The sequence below is a fragment of the Nuphar pumila genome, chromosome 1 (genome assembly GCF_984573655.1).
Source record: "Nuphar pumila chromosome 1, dmNupPumi1.hap1.1, whole genome shotgun sequence".
Lineage (NCBI taxonomy): Eukaryota > Viridiplantae > Streptophyta > Magnoliopsida > Nymphaeales > Nymphaeaceae > Nuphar > Nuphar pumila.
The window spans coordinates 18,940,391-18,959,529 of NC_143249.1; the positions used below are offsets into that span (position 1 = coordinate 18,940,391).

At 34.3% G+C, this 19,139-nt stretch overlaps 1 protein-coding gene across 4 annotated transcripts; it reads right to left on the bottom strand.

Moving 5' to 3' along the window:
• Positions 1-547: 547 nt before the first annotated feature.
• LOC149848219 (hexosyltransferase GAUT11-like) lies at positions 548-8,433 on the bottom strand. Of its 4 annotated transcripts, none has more exons than XR_016432672.1 (3): positions 7,917-8,260; positions 989-2,570; positions 548-897 (listed from the first exon to the last, which is right to left on the bottom strand). XR_016432672.1 is itself a non-coding variant. In XM_090010735.1 (2 exons), exons 1-2 carry the CDS (start codon positions 8,055-8,057, stop codon positions 1,119-1,121), a joined length of 1,593 nt encoding a protein of 530 aa, XP_089866861.1. In that variant the 5' UTR covers positions 8,058-8,433; the 3' UTR covers positions 548-1,118. The 4 variants fall into 4 exon arrangements, 2 of the variants coding, with proteins under 2 accessions (XP_089866861.1, XP_089866876.1); XR_016432671.1 differs by having other exon boundaries at positions 548-901; XM_090010735.1 differs by having other exon boundaries at positions 548-2,570; positions 7,917-8,433.
• Between the last annotated feature and the right edge of the window lie 10,706 nt (positions 8,434-19,139).

Genomic DNA, 19,139 nt, shown 5'->3' on the forward strand with positions numbered 1-19,139 from the left:
AGGTTCAAAACCCAGTGGTACATTGAATAACTGGTGGGGGTCTACCTAACCCCAGCTTGCATTTCGAAAAAAAAAAAGATTCTGCCAATTCTTGCTTTGCTTGGTTCAGTCAACCGAATCTGCATTTGAAAATTTCAGGCCCGTCCTGATACTGGATTTGGGACCTTAATCAAAAGCCAGAACTTACATGCTCAAGTTGTCGACCAAACGGACATTTGATCAAGGCTAACGAACTACTTCTGAACAGGGACACACCATTTTGGCTGCATGCCCCTGGCCACACAACAATACACCTTGTGACATATGCTATGACACGTACGGACATTGTTTTATTAATTTTAATATTATTTCGATAAAGAAGTCCTTATATATTAAAATATCACAAAAATATTTTTATTGGTTCTAAATTTTAAAAAATGTCCACGTGTGCTATTTTTAAATAAAAATCTTGAACTAATGCCATGTGTCGAGCGCACCTGTATCACTGTGACATTTGAGACCAACTCTTTAGACCCAAATAGAGAAAAATATGGCAAACATAGCACATGAAAATTCATAACCACCATTATTTCACAAAATAACAGAATTTTCAAATACAGAGGAACTGACAAACACATTGGTCTCGTTGTATGATTGAATTCCTTTGGTTTCAAGCACTCTGACGAATTAGTAAAATTCTCATGTTGAAACAATTTGGTCATAAACATCAACTCAGAAAACCCTAGTTAGTAGTTTCACAAGGCTCTCCCCATGCTTCATTTCCACCTTCAGTTCATTTTGGCCTTGTGATTCCACCAGCTATGAATCCCACAAGATTGTTAGTACTGGTACAAGTAAAGAATCGAACTTCACCAGGCCAAGAAAATCTTCCATTTCCCAAGATATCACTCTAATAATCTGTCTGAAGTTAAAAAAAATGACTGATACATGTGTATATAAAAGAAGCCAATTATTACAAAAATTTGCTTTGAAGCAAAGAATCCTTTACCTTAAACATCTGCGCAGGTCGCCTGTTCAAGAGATCTCATGTTCAACATCTTCATGCACATGTATGTGATTCTCGAGCAGCAACCCAAATTCAAGAACCAGTAACAAATGGGTTTTGATAAATGGATGAATCAGTGCATGAGGCACTCGCGCAAAATTGGGTTTGCAAAGTTCACGTACCGTTCCCACAGAGGTCTGTACCTGCTAATTGCTAACTTGAGCCATGGCTTCATGTTGCCGTTATAGTGAATGACAGATGCACTCTCTATCAATCGATTATCAACATTTGAATCATAGCCCAAACCCAAGACATGCCATCTGCGATCAAGGGGCTCGGTCAAGCCATAGAATGCCAGGAGGCCAGGAGGTAGAGTGCCCAACTTCCAAAGCAATTGGTTAGAGTTCTGCTCTTGCCAATAATGGTATCGACCGGTCACATTAGCTTCCTTCCATCCCACCAGATCAAATACGTTCAAGCCGAATGCCCATCCGCAGGCTTGGGGATCAAACTTTGAACTAATCACAGGGTTAGAGAAATTAAGGTACTTGTAATAACGATGAAATGACTCGAGGCAAGTCTCCACAGCACCATTCACATTTCCATGCAAATCAATCGAGAAGAGAGACGTCAGATCCTTTTGGACTACAACATCATCATCGAGGAATACTACCTTCTCCAATGAAGGATGAATCTCAGGAATGTAGAACCTCAAGTGGTTCAGCAAAGAAAGGTATTTGGGGTTGTGAAACTTGATTTCAGTCCTCAAATCTTCAGCACCCTTGAAGTAGAAAGCCCGTATTTCTTCATCGTGGAGCTGCTTTAGAACTGGAGCATAAGAAGCATTCAACCATGTGAAGTCCTCGACATTTTGGATGTCAATCGTCGCTCCTTTGTAGTTGTTGGAAAAAAACCAGGCCTGCATTGCTTTGTAATTAATGCCATCTGTGACAATGTGAAACACAAGCTGCTTTGGATGATCAGCATTACAAACAGTAGAATTTACAACAACTGAGGTAGCCAATATATTATCTGAAAATATGCAAAAGTGGTAGAGATTATTGTCTGTAAGGCGTGGAGAGTTTTTCTGCTCTTTTGCATGTTTGTCAATCAAAGGATTTTTTACCCAATCAAGGCTCAGTTTAATGCCAAGACAGTAGAGACTCTTGGGTAATTCCTCAGCAGCTAATTGTCCAAATGCAATGCTCTGTGCAATAGCAGCATTTGCTCGTTCTTCAAGGGACTCAATATGCCCTTTCAGTGACATAATTGTAGTTGCACTATCATAATGGGCTTCTTTAGCTTTGTATATTAAAGATGCTAATCCTTTAATCACAGGCTCAGCTTCATCCAGTGTGATTGGGGCTTCTCTTGTGACAGCTTTAGAGAGCAAAAGCTGTGCTTTTTGGATCAGTGAACTTAGCTCCCAAGCAAGTGGTAGGTTATTGTTCTCTTTTGCAATGACTATATAGGCTTTTGAAAGAGTTATTTGATCTGCCAATTGCCGTGAAAACGAAGTGGCACTCCACATTTCTTTTGTGAGATTCATTGTTTCACGGGAAACATATTGAGTCCTCTCATCCATCTACAGGCAACAAGAGAATGCATAATCAGGGTTTTACCTTTTTGAAGTGAGTAGTGAACAAAATCCATCAGTAGACCAGTCATCCAAAAAAAAAAGTCAACCAAATTCACAAACAAGACAAACAAGACAAGAAACTCCCAAAAAGTCATGAGAAAATGCAAGTTAAGCCTTAATTTAACATTGGCATTTGGATGAATGTCAATATTCAAACATGTTTGAATATCAGGAGTATGATTTAAGTATACACTGTTGATACATGTATATCCAAATTAAACCTAAACATGGAAGGACTATAAAAAATGATGTGTAATTATTTGAAGGTAACCAAGAAGCTGCTATAAAAGATTTGTGAACTTAGCAGAAGCTGCAGAACTAAGAAAAATAAGGTAGAAGCTCTTTGTAACTGAAAAAGAGATAAAGAAAAAGAAAAATGAAGTTGTTTTTAAAGGGCATGAAATGAAGAACATGAATTATTAGGGCAGATGAAACATCCCAAAATCATTTAAAAATGCCTGCAAAGGCATAACACACAGAATGACAAATAGGGAGGTGTGTAACCAAAAAAATGCTTGATTAACACAGGAATATTTTTTAAGCATATTCGCAGCAGGACGACACCCCCAAAGGGTTTAAAGCCATAGAATGTCACTATTAGAACATTGAGCATCAAGAAAAGAACCAAAGAAAGGGAAAAAGGATAATTCCACCCAATTTTTATTTGACTAGCACAATTTATTCAAAGGACTAATACATTAACCAAGTACTAAAATAACTTTGAATGTTATACAGACTAGCATGAAGAGAACCAATTATTAGTACATAAGAGAAAATGTAGAGGACGAAATAGAAATATGGCAACAATTAGCAAGGAATTAAGTTTGACAAATCTAGGACTTTCACAATGTTTAACATTAAAGAAATCCAGCAAAAAATGCAACCACATAACTTAAAAGTTCAAACATTTGAATGTCAAAACTGAACAGATCACAAAGATGTGAATGCTATAGTAAATGGGTCATTTCAAAAATTGGACCAGTACAGATTATGGACCATTTCACAAGGTCATAGTTTCAAGTTTTTTTTCCTTTAACCATGGCCCATAGATGTGTTTACCTTAATTGTTTACTAGAATTATTTTCAATGAAAAAATTGCTTTTTTTATACACATTTTTGCTGCAATATGGACTGTTGTTTTTTAGATTCTTTTAAGACCTGTATAAACATAAAAAGCTTCCCCAATTTAATAGATATTTTCTAACTCACATTTGCGGAGTCTGATTTACAAAACGTGTAGTAAAACAAAGGCTAATATGGTCCATAACAGTCCACATGCAAATATACACAGACCAATTACTTTATACATACATACAAGTATACAAACATACACATATATTACTACATACATATATAGATGCATGTTCATGTACCCAGGATGTGACCAAGGATTTGAAGGGCTGCATCATGACTCAATGAGATAGATTGGTTCATGATATTTCATAGTTGCCTTTTCTGGTGCAACTGATTACTAAGAATTCACATGGTGATCAAGCGCACATAAAAACACATACTATGCATGTGACTTACAAATAATTTTCCTAGATTGATGATAGATGGTTTGTGTGGGCACTCTATCTTCATTTCTAAAGTTGAGTTTCACTTTTTAACAAAATGAAAAGTCATATAAGATTTGTCAATTCAATGGCAAACACAACCATTATGACAATGCACATTGGGCCACATGCTGCTATGCATTCAACAACCCATCAAACACCAAAATATTCCAACCTAAGAATGAATTATAACAGAATCAGTGGAAACCGAAATGATCTTATTACTTTGAGTTGGAAGCTATACCTAATCGAATAGTCATGTCGACAAACTACATATATGATATTGTACCTTAGTGAAACCAATTTTAACTTTAATAGTAGTAAGGTCTGAAAAGGCCAAAATGTCCATCACCATGACGAATATGAATGGCAACAAACAGATCTCACCATAAGGGAAATGGTTTTGTATCAAGACTTAAAGGGCAACATCTAAATGAAATGACATGTTATCTCGGTCCAATCAAATTCAAAGCCATAATGAGGCATCATAATCTTCAAGATATTTCAAAATCCAAACCGAATTACTCCTTTTCTCCATTGTTCAGACTTCCAGAGATTTTAACATGTGAAGTGAAGCATTAAGATAGCAAACAAAAAGTCAAATTTTGATTGAATTTTAGAGTTATTTAGCATATTAGCAATTAGCATCTTTACAACATGTTTCAAAGTAACCCAGGGCCAAGAAGCTTAAGAATATGCATGAGTATTTTCACTTTTGGTTTAATCTACTGCCATGATCTAGGTTACAGATGCAGTTGTTTAGGAACTTAGAGAGTTTAGTAGATATCATTGTAATAGAACCTTGTTCTGGAGGAGAGTTAGCAACTTTAGTTCACTTCAACAATGGCAGGAAGCCAGAGATGTCAACATGAATTAAATTTACTTAATTTCACCTGTTTGAAGGGGAAATTATAAAAAGGCTCCCAACTATTTGACAATAATAAGAATACACCTACATTTGTTCAAAACTTTTAAAGAAGACAACTAAATGGTTACTCTAATAATAAAAAATATACCTCTTTAAGATCAACTAAGGTTTCCCTTCACATGACTTGAGTTTGGATTGTAAATTTATATTTTTACTCCTAAGAAAATACAATAATGGTTTGGTGTTCTTTCCTCCATTAAGCGCAACCTTCTTTTCTACTCAGCACAAGCATGAGATAATAAGAAGGTAGCAGATGATGGTTAGAAAATGAAGAAGTGACAAGAGAACAAAATGTAAAGAGAAAGGAGTGATGAATGCTAGAGTTAGCAAGAGAGGAAAGTTCCCTATGTTACTGAGAGAAGGAAGTAAACAAGATATATAGAATAGTAGATGGTAGTGAAAGAAAGTAAAAGAAAGAAGCAAGAGTTGGAGAGGGGGTGGGCTGTGGAAGATAGTGAGAGAATGGAAAAGAAGGCAGCAAGAGATAAGGAAAGGAAGGACCGCAGTGGTCCCCACACACACATAAAGAGCGAGAGAGAGAGAGAGACTAGAAGAGCATTCCTTATTTTGTTTTATTTCAAGGGTAAAATGATCATTGTACCATGAATGTAAGGCACTTCTAACAAAATAAAACTCTTAAGCCTTTTTTGGATAATTAAAGAAAAATTAGGAAAATTTTTTAAAACCTAGAGAACTTAGGTTCCTTTTTATTATTTTTTATTATTACTTAAGAAAAGCTAGGTGCATTTTTTTAATTATTAAAAAATTAAATTAGAAACTCTAAGCTATCACTTTTATAGCATATTTTTGTTATACATATTGGTTGACTCTCTTATGTAACTAAAATGTCTTTCTTAACAAAGAGAATACCAAGATGTAGTTGTCAGTTCTTGCCACAACCTTGACTTTTTTGGCAATTTTAGTAAATTAGCTATCTTTTTGAGTTTGTGCAATTCTAAAGGACAAATCTATGCCATAAAGGGCATTCATTTAGCAAGCATGCCCCATGTCAACACGATATGACATGAATGAAACTATCAGTGGAGTCACCATGACACTTGATGTACACAATCAAACCTGCATTAGACATTGACAACACCATGTTCGCGACTTAATGACCTTGTGCATTTAGTTAGTTGCATAGACACAAAAATAGATCTGAAAATAATACTGACAAGTATTTTTCTTGGGAGAAGTTAAAAATAAGTGATTTTCCTTAGGCAAAACTCAAGGATTACTCAAAAATGGAAAATAAAGAAACAAAAATTTTGAAAGATAAACATTTCAAACAAATATAATGATAACATCATGATATTAGTGTAAACATTTTCATTTTTTGAGTGTTCTAACTTTCAAAATACTCTGATATTTTCCAATTTTAAAAAAACTTTTCAATGCAATCATTTCAAAACTATCATGAACATATTGCTGAATATGCTTTTTTGTTACTTTTCTTATCCTTTCATAAATGATCATTGACATGGCTACCTTTGTACCTCATGACAATCTTGAGCCATAATCTGGTAACTTGTAGTTGTGCCATAGGAAGTTTATGTCTTATGCTCTATACACACACATGCGTATGGAAGTAAAGAATACATGTGTGTGGCTGTGCATATCATGTAGTTAGTCCATGTCCTTGCCCATGTGATGTAGGGGTGAATTGAACTTTACTACAAAGATGATAAATTGGAACTTATTTTAGATTATATTATATTTATATATTTAAGGATCTATGCAATTAACCACGTAAACTTGTCACTGCAATTTTTGATAAAATTGTCATTTCTTAAAAGAGGAGAAGCAAAAAACTCATTCTTCTTGTTTAAAAAAAGATCATTACCCAAACATCTGAGAAGAAGCACATGACGTTACAGAAATGTCTTACAAACGAAGCACAAGTTCAGAGTAAGTGTGACTGCAAAAAGGCAATATGAGTTGCCAGAGATGGTCAGAGATGGAGATGTTTGTCAAAGCAATGATGTCTAAGTTGTCGGCATGGATTGGGCAACATAAACTAAATTACGAAGTTTTCATTATTAAGTTATTGCCGTCCATCAAATTTCTTTATTATATAAACTGAGGTTGGGTGTCTTATGCAATTGAAACTAGAAAATCTTGGTTATACAATTATTGATTTTCAGCTAATCTCTTAGCTATAAATGGAGGTCGGGTCTCTTATCTTGTAGAAATTACTTCTTTATGGAAGCGTACATCAGCATGTAGCTAACTAGCTACCGTATTCTACCTGTGGTTTTCTTCTCGAGGTATTCAGGAATCTAAAACACCCATTTGATTTTAGTCCAACATGATACTAAAGCAATTTCTGCTTTAAAAATCCAATGGCAGTACGACTAGTCTTTTACTAAGAAAGAGATCATAAATCTCAAACTAGACTTGAAAGAACGAAAAATCAAAATTGCAAATTAAGTGAATCAGGCCAAAAAAGAAACATTGGAATAAAACTAGAAATAAGTCGGCCTTCTCTATAACTACACAAGCTACCCAATAACATTCAAGCAAAACTTCCCAACACTTTCTTAAAAGATTTTATGCAAATTCAGACAAAAAACTCAAGATATATTTTCCCATCTTTTCAAGTTCAACAAGTCTAGATCGAACCACTATCCATAAATCAAATATTGCCTCATTCAAGATCACCAACTCAGAATTTAATAGAAACCCAATTCACAAATTGGATTAAGCAATGAAGAATTCTAAATAACAATCGTTTTGAGAATGAAATGATCAAAAGAAGAGAACTTCCCGCATAAGAAGAAACGGGGGAGACAGAAAGAGAGGAATCACCTTATGATGTGCAGATCCATCTTCATGACGATGGTGAACGACGAAAAGAATCAACACAACGATCACAAAGAACCCGAGAAGGCCCAAGACCCAATTTGAAAACCTCGCTCTACCGTGCCTTCTGGGGTCTTTCCTCCTCATCTTCGACCAATCTCACATCCAAATCGAAAAAGCCTCACCACCCATTTCTCTCCATCAATGGAAGAAGGAAAGGGCAGCCACAAAAGAGAGGGAAGAAAAGCTAGACTCGGGTCTCTCTCTCAGCCGAAGAAGGATTTTTACAGGAGAGCGAGGGAGAGGAAGCTGTATATTTAGAAAATTCGTAAATGGAGTTTTAAGATTCTTTAGAGAGAGACAAGAAGAAAAGGGTGGTCAGGCAAGAGAAGGAAGAAATTACTTCAAGCGTTGTATTTAGAAAATTGGGAAATATGATTTAAGAGTCTTTACTTTAGAGAAAGGAAGGAGAGGCTCTCTCAGAGAGGGTGGCGAAATGGGATGGGGATCAGGTCAGAGTGAGCTCCTTTGGATGCCGTTGATCCAGACCTGTAAGAATGAGATGCCATCACTTGGATGGGCCCCACACTTTTTTCATATGTCACTCGTGTTTCGGATGGACGGCATCTGAATGGTTTAAAATTAACGGCTCACGATGAGCCTTATTCACTGTTTGATTGCAGTCGTTCATTTTTAAGATGAACTACATCCAAGTTGCCTCTGAACTGTTTCAAATGCAGTGTTGTGCATGGTCTTCAGATTAAAAAATAAAAAAGAGGGAAGTTTCCACCTCGACCGGTCCACCATTTTATTTATTGTGCTCTGCATACATTGGTGCCTTTATATAAGAATAAGGGTGATATACAAGATTGCACAAACTATCGTGGTATAAAACTCATGAGTCATACTATGAAACTTTGGGAGAGGGTGATTGAGTCTAGGTTGAGGAAAGTTGTCATGATATCGGAGAATCAATTTGGTTTTATGCCTGGAAGATCAACTATGGAAGCTATACATCTTCTTAGACAACTTATTGAAAGATATAGAGAGAGGAACAAAGATTTGCATATGGTTTTTATTGATTTAGAGAAGGCATACGATAGAGTACCTAGGGACGTTCTCTGGTGGACAATGATGAAGAAAGGTGTTTCTCTCAAGTACATTAGTATAATTAAAGATATGTATGAAGGAGTAGTAACCAATGTCCGCACTTGTGGAGGGGTGACAAAGAAATTTTCCGATAACGGTTGGGTTACATCAAGGATCTGCTTTAAGCCCTTTCCTATTTGCGATAGTGATGGATGAGCTTACGAGATCAATTCAAGAAAATGTACCGTGGTGTATGTTGTTTGCTGATGATATTGTTTTGATTGATGAGTCTAGAGCTGGGGTTAATGCTAAGTTAGAATTATGGAGACAGACATTAGAAGCTAGAGGTTTTAAGTTGAGTAAGAGTAAGACTGAATATATGGAATGTCGGTTTAGTAAGCAACGAAGTAGTGATGGGAGTGTAGTGAAGCTTGGTGAGCAAGATATACCGGTGAATGATTATTTCAAATATTTGGGATCTATCATTCAAAAGTATGGAGAAATTGATGGAGATGTAAATCATAGGATAAAGGTTGGGTGGATGAAATGGAAAAGTGCTACTGGAGTGCTGTGCGATCGTAGAATGCCATTGCGGTTGAAGGGAAAGTTTTATAGGACGACTATTAGACCCACTTTACTATATGGTACGGAATGTTGGGCTGCCAAGAGACATCATATTCAAAAAATGAGTGTAGCTGAGATGCGGATGCTTAGATGGATGTGTGGAAATACAATAAAAGATAAGATTCGGAACGAAGAGATACGTAAGAAGGTAGGTGTTGCACCCATTGAGAATAAGATGCGAGAGAATCGTTTACGGTGGTTTGGACATATTCGGCGAAGGCCTAATGATGCTCCAGTTAGAAGGTTGGAGAAATGAGAAAATATATTAGTTAAAAGAGGTAGGGGTAGGCCTAGGAAGACTTGGATGGAGATGATAGGAAAGGATATGAATGCTTTGAACCTCACCGAGGACATGGCGTTGGATAGAAATGATTGGAGGAAAAGGATTCATGTGGAAGACCCAAAATGAATTTCTTTTTTGGTTCATATCGCTGACCCCAATTGTTTTGGGATGAAGGCGTAGTTGTTGTTGTTGTTTGCTCTGCATACATTGCAAGGTCTTAATTGCCCTCAGATTTATTGTGAACGCAATTCCCCTGTATTAACTGGTAAATGAGATAATGGCAGATTTTGCAACTTACCTTCATAGTTTTATATATATATATATATATATAAGCACCACTCTCACAGTTCTCAGAGTCATGGAGGATTGAAAATATGATTTGCTCTTTCTCTTTGATAAATATTGAGAGAGAGAGATGTATAGCTTCCAGATTATTTGTCTTTCAAATCATCTTAAACCCCTTTAAAAACATATGTATATATAAATAAAACAATTTATTCATAGTCCAACCTTTTGGACCTAATCTAAAAAATTAGCACCATTTTTCTAAAATTTCCTGATATAAGTCATAGTTTTCCTGAAATCCATCAAATATTGAACTCTTGTTAACATCCATCTTATTGAAAAACGTGATTTATCTTGGTATCGTGTATTGTCATTTTAACTTGAAAACTAGTCATTCATCGTCATGACTAAGAAAGGGTAAATATTTTGAACATTTGATATAAAAGCTATTGTTGTAATTTACTTTAATTTAACTTGAGTTAATAGATAATAATATAGGTAGGCCTTTGTTTGGCAATTTCCAAAAACCGAAACAAAGGCCAATATCAGGAAATTCAAAAATGTGAGTCCCGTTTTCAAAATTAGGGGCATATATATATATATATATATATATATATATATATATAGAGAGAGAGAGAGAGAGAGAGAGGGTAATGTATTAGTTTAAGCTTACAGATCATTTATCTCTCTAACTCATTTAAAAAACATACTTGTATGTGTTTTTCACTTGATCCAAACTTGTTGATGTATTTATTCACTAAAAACCATGTTTTGTCTTGAATCAATTTAACAAAAATTCTTGATTTTTAGTAACAAAAATAAAGCATATATATATATAGACACACAAGAGAGAAAGTGAGTAATATGTAAAGCTTCCTGATCATTTATCTCCCAGACCATCTCAGTTCATTTAGAAAACATATGTGCATCCCTGTCCATCTCTCTCTCTCTCTCTCTCTCTCTCTCTCTATATATATATATATATATATATATATATATATATATATATATATATATATATATATATATATATCGCACTTAGTTACTATTTCAGCAGATCAGGGAAAATATTACGGCAGAACGTTTTATATTGCCAATTGGATGTAAATGGTTCTTTACTAGAGAATGACAATGTTGCAATTAGCTGCAAGAACAGGTGCGAAAACATTAGTATGATTGAGAAGGGATAAATGAAAGAGCTTAAGAATAGAAAATAAAAGACTGGTGACAGGGCCATGTGAGTATGCAAGTTGACCTTTCGAAAAGAGCAGCACTCAGATTGGCAAACAAGTGAGAGATTTTGCCCTTTTGGATTGCTACTAGTTACAGTGCGACAGAATAAGACCTCTCATTGAGAGAATGGCAACAATAAAATAAGAGGGCAGAGGATCGCTACTGAATTTGGCGGTCAATATTTAAAAACTAGAGAAAAATACTATGATCTATTGAATGAAATCAAGTAAAATTATAAAAGAAAGCAACAAAATATAGTTTCTCAATGTCTGAACAACCTCTCTCCTCTCTAGAATCAAATATATACTCTCTCAAAAAATGGACTTAGAATTTGGATTTGGTGGTAAATTTAATGCATAGACCCAAAGAACCAAACTAGGTTGGAATCCAACTAAGGAGGTGAATGGATAAATCTCTGCCTCATTTGCCCCTTCACTCTCTCCTAACTAAAGAGAATTTGACTATGATGAGTTAAATGTATTAAGATAGGAAAACAAGTCAAAAACACTGAAGATTGACAAAATTAGCAACTCAGGCGAGTATGCATTGTTCCCTAACTTCTAAAGGACTTTGAATGAACACTACTCAGTTTTTTCATACGACCCTAACGAAAACATAAGTATACCATGACCAAATCATCGACCACAAAGCTAACATAACATCATCATTTATCACCATGACACTTATATTTGGCATAGCTTTCCTCAAGCTTTTGCTTAACCTATGAATAAATTTCTTGCATGTAATCAACAGTTTTTAAAGCCTTGGGCACATGTGTGTCTAGTCTATAAACACGAGTCAAATCCGCAATATGAGTTTGAAATGGCAACCTTACAATGGATCGGTTCACTGCATTATTATAGGTAAACTGGGCTTGCGGTTAGACAAGATCCCAAGTCTTTATGTGATCTTCAACTAAACTCCTTGGCAAATTACCCAACGTACGATTGACAACCTCAGCCTATCCATTAGTTTGAGGGTGGTATGCGTTACTAAATTAGAGCTTAGGTTTCAACAGGACCCCGCTGACAAAGAAATAGACACCCTCAATTGATTTTAAAAACAACTAGGTTATGGAGAGTGTTTGGATCTTGCCAAAAGTGGTTAGGCCAGTTTTATGAAATAATTAGGTTGTCAAGTCCATATTTGGTTTCGCCGAACGAGGTCAAGCCAGTTTGAAAAAGAAAACTAGGTTGTCGAGATCATTTGAGTCTCACGGAACGAAGTCAAGCCTGTTTGAAAAGTAAAACTGGGTTGCTGAGACTGTTTGGGTCATGCTGAATGAGATCGGGTCAGTTTGAAAAGGGAAAGTAGGTTGTTGAGATTGTTTGGATCTTGTTGAAAGAGGTCGAGTCAGTTTGAAAATGAAAAGTGGGTTGACGAGACTATTTGGGTATCGTCAAACAAGGTCAAGCCAATTTAAAAAGGAAAACTAGGTGGTCGAGACTGTTTGGTTCTCACTGAACAAGGTCACGCCAGTTTTGAAAATGAAAACTGCAACAAATGACAGTGCTTCTCTGACGACAAAAAACACATTATCATCCACGAGATAGATGGGAAACATAGTGTTGTCCACAGGATGGATGACAAACATGAAACGTCGTCTGGGAGATGGATGGCAAACTACCAATGTCATCTGCAAGATGGATGACAAACTTGTAATGTCGTCTGTTGGATGGATGACAAACTCGTAGAAAAATTATAGCTTGACCTTCAAAAATGACCCAAATAATAAGTTTCACGATTGAAGGTGATAGTTTAATGAAGTTCATGGTAACAAGTTATTTCTTTAAAGTAATAAAAAGCAACTAAAGATGCATCAGAAGTTTGTTTACATGAAATAAAGACAATCGTTTTTTAAAATCAGTCAACAACAACAGCAAAAAAATCAAAACCCCTATCTTGGGTAAGCCAAGAACAAAGTTCATGGATGCATGATCCCATGGTCTATCAGGAATGGGAAGAGGAGCATATAGATATGTCTTATGCTTGTGCCCTTTGGTAACATGGCATGTATGACAACACTGACAAATTTAAAATATTTTGCCTTAGTTTAGGTCAATAATATTTCTTATCCAAGAGGACAAAGGTCTTGCCTTGACTAAGATGGTCCACCCCATTTAATTCTGAAATCAAGTATAATATGAGAGAAGAGTCTGGAACACAAAGGTGATTCTCTCAAAATAAATATTCATCATGTAATGAGAACTTTGAGTCATGAGAATATTTATTTGTAATGCAATTCTTTCAAATGTCCTTAAAATCAGGATCAGGATCAGATGAGTATAGCTTATTACAATTCTCAATTCTCAAATCTCATAACTTGAACAAACATAGTAGTAAGGAGGTTATTCTTTCAGCAAAGTGCCCTGACTATCTTGTTGAGAGTTCTAGATTAATGTCTAATTATGAAAGTGAACTCTTTTAAGTAAGCTAACCCACTTAGCATTATGATCACTTAGTTTTTGTTGACTATTAAGGTATTTTAGAGTTTCATAATTAGTATATAAGATAAATTCTTTATAAATAAGGTAATGCCTCCAATAACGAAGGGCTTATATGTAAACACCCCAATTTTTTACCCTCATTCACAAACACCTACCTCCTGCCACTGGGACTCACTCTCTACAGTCTTCAGGGAACCAGCTGGTCGAAATTTGAGCTAGGGCTGTTCACAGCGTAAATTTTTACAAAAATTTCAATACTTTATCTTACAATCAAGATTCAACCCTCATTTTGGCTCAATTTCAATTACCAATTCTCATCCTCATATGAGAACCTCCAAATTCTTTGTCTTTGCCAAGGATCTAAGATTTCAAATCCCTCATCCAAGGTTTACATTTCATGTGTCATTGCATATCACTGCATGCATTTGACATGTCATTTCATTGCATTGCATGTCATTTCATCTCATTATCGAAATCCAGAAATTTTGTTTTCAAAATATTAAATCCAGATTCGAGTTTTAAAACTTTTCTTGCAAAATCAATTTCAAAACCTGGGTTTTGAATCGACATTTTGTCATTTGCCAACCCCTAGGACACTTATATTCTAAATGTTTTCTCAGAAAACAATATGGATTTGTTTTAAACTCAATTTCAATTCTCAGATGAGACCCATTTAGGTGGTGTCGCTTCTAGATTCCTTTATTTATCAAAAATCTTAAAAAATTTAGAGTCCTAGTTGGATTAGGACTCTATCTTTTTATCTTTTTGAATCTTTTCAAAACTCCATTCTGATTTTAAACCAGTTGTGGTCATATCCTTGCACATTTTTGTCATTTTGGTCAAAAAATTAGAGTCCTAGTTGGATCAGGACTCTTTTTCCAGAGTCTTAGTCGGATCAGAACTCTACCTTTTACTACCATTTTACCTGTTTTGAGAAAATCTTTCAAAATCCTTCATTTTTGACCAAAATTCTAGAGTCTCAGTTGAATTAGGACTCTTTCTCAGAGTCCTAATTGAATCAGAACTCTATCACGATTTCATTCTTTACTCATGTTCTTCACTTGTTTTCAAAACCTTCTTATCTGATTTTCAAAATCTTTCATTTTAGTCAAAATTCTAGAGTCTTAACTAGATTAGGTCTCTTTCTCGAAGTCCTAATCGAATCAGGACTCTATCTTTCATTGGTATTTTTCCCATCTTTAATCAAATCTTTCAAAATCTGTCAAAATGAGTTAAAAACTCAGAGTTTTAGTTGAACTAGGACTCTATTCAAAGAGTCCCAGTTGGATCAAGACTCTGACCCTGATTTTAATTTTGAAAGAATCCTTCCAAAATCTCTTCATTTATCTTTCTAAATTTCAAAATTATTATAGCTTTATCATAGAATTTCAAAATTCTGAGATTTTATTACAGAGTTCTGATCGAATCAGGACTCTATCCTGAGTTCATTTTCTCACTTCATTTTCACTGGTTTTCAAAAGTTTCTTTTAAAATCTCTTCATTTGCTTTTTAGAAAACAAAAAATTCTCGGAGTTCTAGTCGAATTAGAACTCTTCCTCAGAGTCATAGTCAGATCAGGACTCTAAACCAGACTTTAATTTTATCTTATTTTCACCTGTTTTCAAGATTCTCTTCGCCTATTTTCTCAGAAAATCTAAAATTCTAAGAGTCCTAGTCTGATTAGGACTCTCTCTCCAAAGTCACAGTTGGATTACAACTCTGTTTAATTTCAATACTTGTTGCTACTTTCACTATTTTTACAAGTTCTTTCATCTATTTTTCAGAAAATACCAAAAAAATCTAGAGTTTTTTGTTGAATCAGGACTGTCCCAAAGTCCTAATCCAGTTAGGAGTCTATTCTGAAGTTTGTTTTCACTTTCATTTTTATTCATTTTCATTTGTTTTTCAAAAATTAGGTCATTTTGCAGGGTTCTAATTGGTTCAGGACTCTATTTCAGAGTTTTGGTTGAGTTAGAACTCTAACCCTGACTGTATTTTCTGACTTATTTTACCAGTTTTGATGAAATCTTTCAAAAACTTCTTCATTTGGCTTTCAAAATTCTAAAATCTCAGAGTCCTAATTGGTTCAGAACTCTGGTCCAGAGTTCCAGTTTGCTCAAAACTCTATTTTCAAAACCTTTGAATTTTATCTGTTGATTTTAACTCTTTTTCAAGGCTATTTTCAGTCTTTATTTCAAAATTTTCAAAACCCTAATGTGGGGCTCACTCAGTTGGTGTCATATCTAGAGGAGTTCTGACTCAGTTAGGACTCTGTGTCATTTCAAAATCTTCAATCTCAAGGCTACATTTGAATCTCGCTTGAAAAATCTCTCATTTTCAAGTTTTAAAATCATTTTTGAAAATTCAAGTGGGGCCCACTATAAGTGGTGCCATATTTGAAGAAGTTGGGGTTAGCATAGGTTCAGTCAGTATTCCTGTTAGGTTAGGAGCTTAGTAGGTTTCAAATTGATTTTAAAAATTCATCTTTACTTTTGGTTTTAATTAGAGATTTTTAAAGTTTTAAAATCAGGATTTTTAATCCAATGTGGGTCCACTCTAGGTGGCGCCACATTTGGGGTATTTTAGGGTTTTGACTAAGGCTTAGATAGGTTAGTAATTAGGTTAAACCCCTTTAGAAAAATTGCCCCCCACTAATGATTTTGGATAGGTTTTAAAAAGGGCAAGTTTGGAATTAAGAAAAATCTTAATTAACCCTAATTATTTCCTATTTAAAGAATTAAGAGGGGGGGGGTCGACCCCTATTCCTTTTCCAACACAATCTTGGAGCTTCTCTCTCCTCTCTACAGCCCTCTCCTTCCTCCTTGCAGCTACATCCATCCAAGGTACAATTTTAATCTTCTTCTTTTTTTGCTTTTATTAGTTCTTTTTCATATTTTTACCATGAATTTCATCATGGGAGCCTCTTGTTTCATGGATTCAACCATGAATTTTGATCAAGAACCCTAAGATCGACCCAAGAAAGTGATCTAACTCAGATTGATGGGTTTTTCAAGGATTCTAATCCATTAGAATCGATGAGAGGTACATTTTCTATGTTCTTAACCGACGGAAGATGTGATTTACTCGTTAAATAGGCTAAATCCATCCTTTCAAAGGTAAAATCAATTTTCACCATAGATTTCCTGTATTTTTTTATTTTTCTTGTCATATTAATTTTTATTTCATATGTTTCAGCATTTAATTAAATTTTGTTTTGCTGTTTAGGTATTTTTTAGTGTTTTTCTCATTGTTAAATCATTTTTTTAGAGTTTTATTAGATTTTTGTGTGTTTTGATTTTAGATCCATAGAAATCATGCTATTTTATATTTAAATATTTGTTAGAAATTTTTGATTTTTTTATATGCAGTCCATGAATGTGTCAGTGAGCCTTTGTAAAAAAATCAGAGGTTTTGGGATTCGGGAACCCTATTAGAAAAATATAAAGTCGAATCGTGATTTCTGTTGGTTAAAATCGTTATTCGTATTCAAGTATAACTTGTAGTTGTGTTATTTTTGTCATCCGAGATTCGATTCAGAATTCGTAAATTTCAGTAGCTTCATATTAGAGTCTATTATTTACTATAATTTTTTCTTAATTTTATGTCACTATTTGATATTTTTACTGTCAGAGAGTCAGATCAACTTTTTGGAACTCATTATGTCCTTTTCAAACCCTAATTCAACTTGTGTTGATCGTATCTCCCTAACCGAAGATCTGATTCATGATCTGTAAAAAAGGAAGTTCATTATTTACATGTCTGTTATTTTTTGCTGAAATCTCAAAAAATTTTAATGTGTTTTATTATTTTTCCCTGTATTTGAAACCGAAAATGTCTATTTTGATAAATTTTATATTTGTTATAATTGATCAAATATTTCCGGAACAATATCTCCCTAACCAGAGATGGTTTTTCCAATATGTAAATAGGAAAATCTTTGTTTTTCAATCTATTATTTCTCTATAAAATTTTATGAATTTTCATGGTAGATTGTCCCCTAATTCGGGTCTAACATTGAAACAGGTACGTGCTCGTGGGTAAAAATAGCATATTTTAGGGTTTTATGTGATTTTCATATTAAAATTATGTAAAAATTTGATCTTTCTATTTCCAATCTAATTTTAGGGTTATAAAGAGTGCAAATGTTGATTTGTATCAATTTTGGATATTATTTGATGCTTGGATGAGTTAAATTGCAAAACAGGGTACCCATAGGATCCCGAAACACTGCCAAAAACATGATTTTTATGATATGTCTAATTTTTTGGGTATAAGTTCATGTTTTTAGGGTTTTTGCATGTTTAGAATCATGCTAGGACACCTCATGTTCGATTTAGCTGCAATTTGATCATATTTAAACCCTAAATCCCAAATTTTTACCAAAATATTTTTTGAAAACCCTTATTTCAAGGCCATAGTCTTGCTATTAGGGACATTTTGGTCATTTGACCTCAATTTCGAAATTCCTAACTTAGATTTTCTCATTTTCAATCATATCATATCATCTTGTGTTTGATTTATTCTTATTTGAATTTCAAATTTTTCATTTTACAAAATATCTTTCTGAAAAAAACTGATTTCAAGGTCATAGTCTTGCTATTAGGGGTATTTTGGTAATTTAGACTCTAATTTTGAATTTTCAAATCTCATATTTATATTTTTAATTCAATTTCATCATTTATGTTTATATCATGGAAGTATGAATTGGGTTTATATTTGGATAATATCCGATAATTTTCTAATATTTTTGTGCTAACATATTTTCTAAATCCAGATAAACCTACATTTCTGTGCTAACATATTTTCTAGTTTTGCAGGATTATTCAAGTGGAGGACTTAGCTTTTCATTTTATTTCTCTTTTATTCGATTCAATGTAAATATCAAATGTAATATTTTGAATAAGATTTACATTTTCTGCTTAGAATAGAGAGCATTGCATATAGTTTAATTCTGCAAATATCAATATCTGATGTATGTCTGATTCATGCATATTTTTACAAATCCACCATGGTCTACACGAATGACATGTGCACTAGCTTCTAGGGAGTTGGTGAACTCGATCGAGTTTGTATTTTTTGCTATAGTCAGAATACGAACGGAATCTAGATTTACCATCTTCTTTTAAGCCACATTCAGCCTACACTCTTAGGCTAACTTCAAAATGCACTACATTTCTCAAAAATATAAAAAGATTTTCTCAATTCTTTAAAACAATGTCTTTCAAATCCATATTCATTCATTTCATTCAATTTGCAAATTCCAATTCC

What these genes read in the sequence shown, in the direction of transcription:
- LOC149848219 (XM_090010735.1), bottom strand. Translation starts at nt 8,057, where the DNA reads ATGAGGAGGAAAGACCCCAGAAGGCACGGTAGAGCGAGGTTTTCAAAT. An exon ending in ATGGATCTGCACATCATAAG is followed by an intron (nt 2,571 to 7,916) that starts GTGATTCCTCTC and finishes TGTTGCCTGTAG; the next exon opens with ATGGATGAGAGGACTCAATA.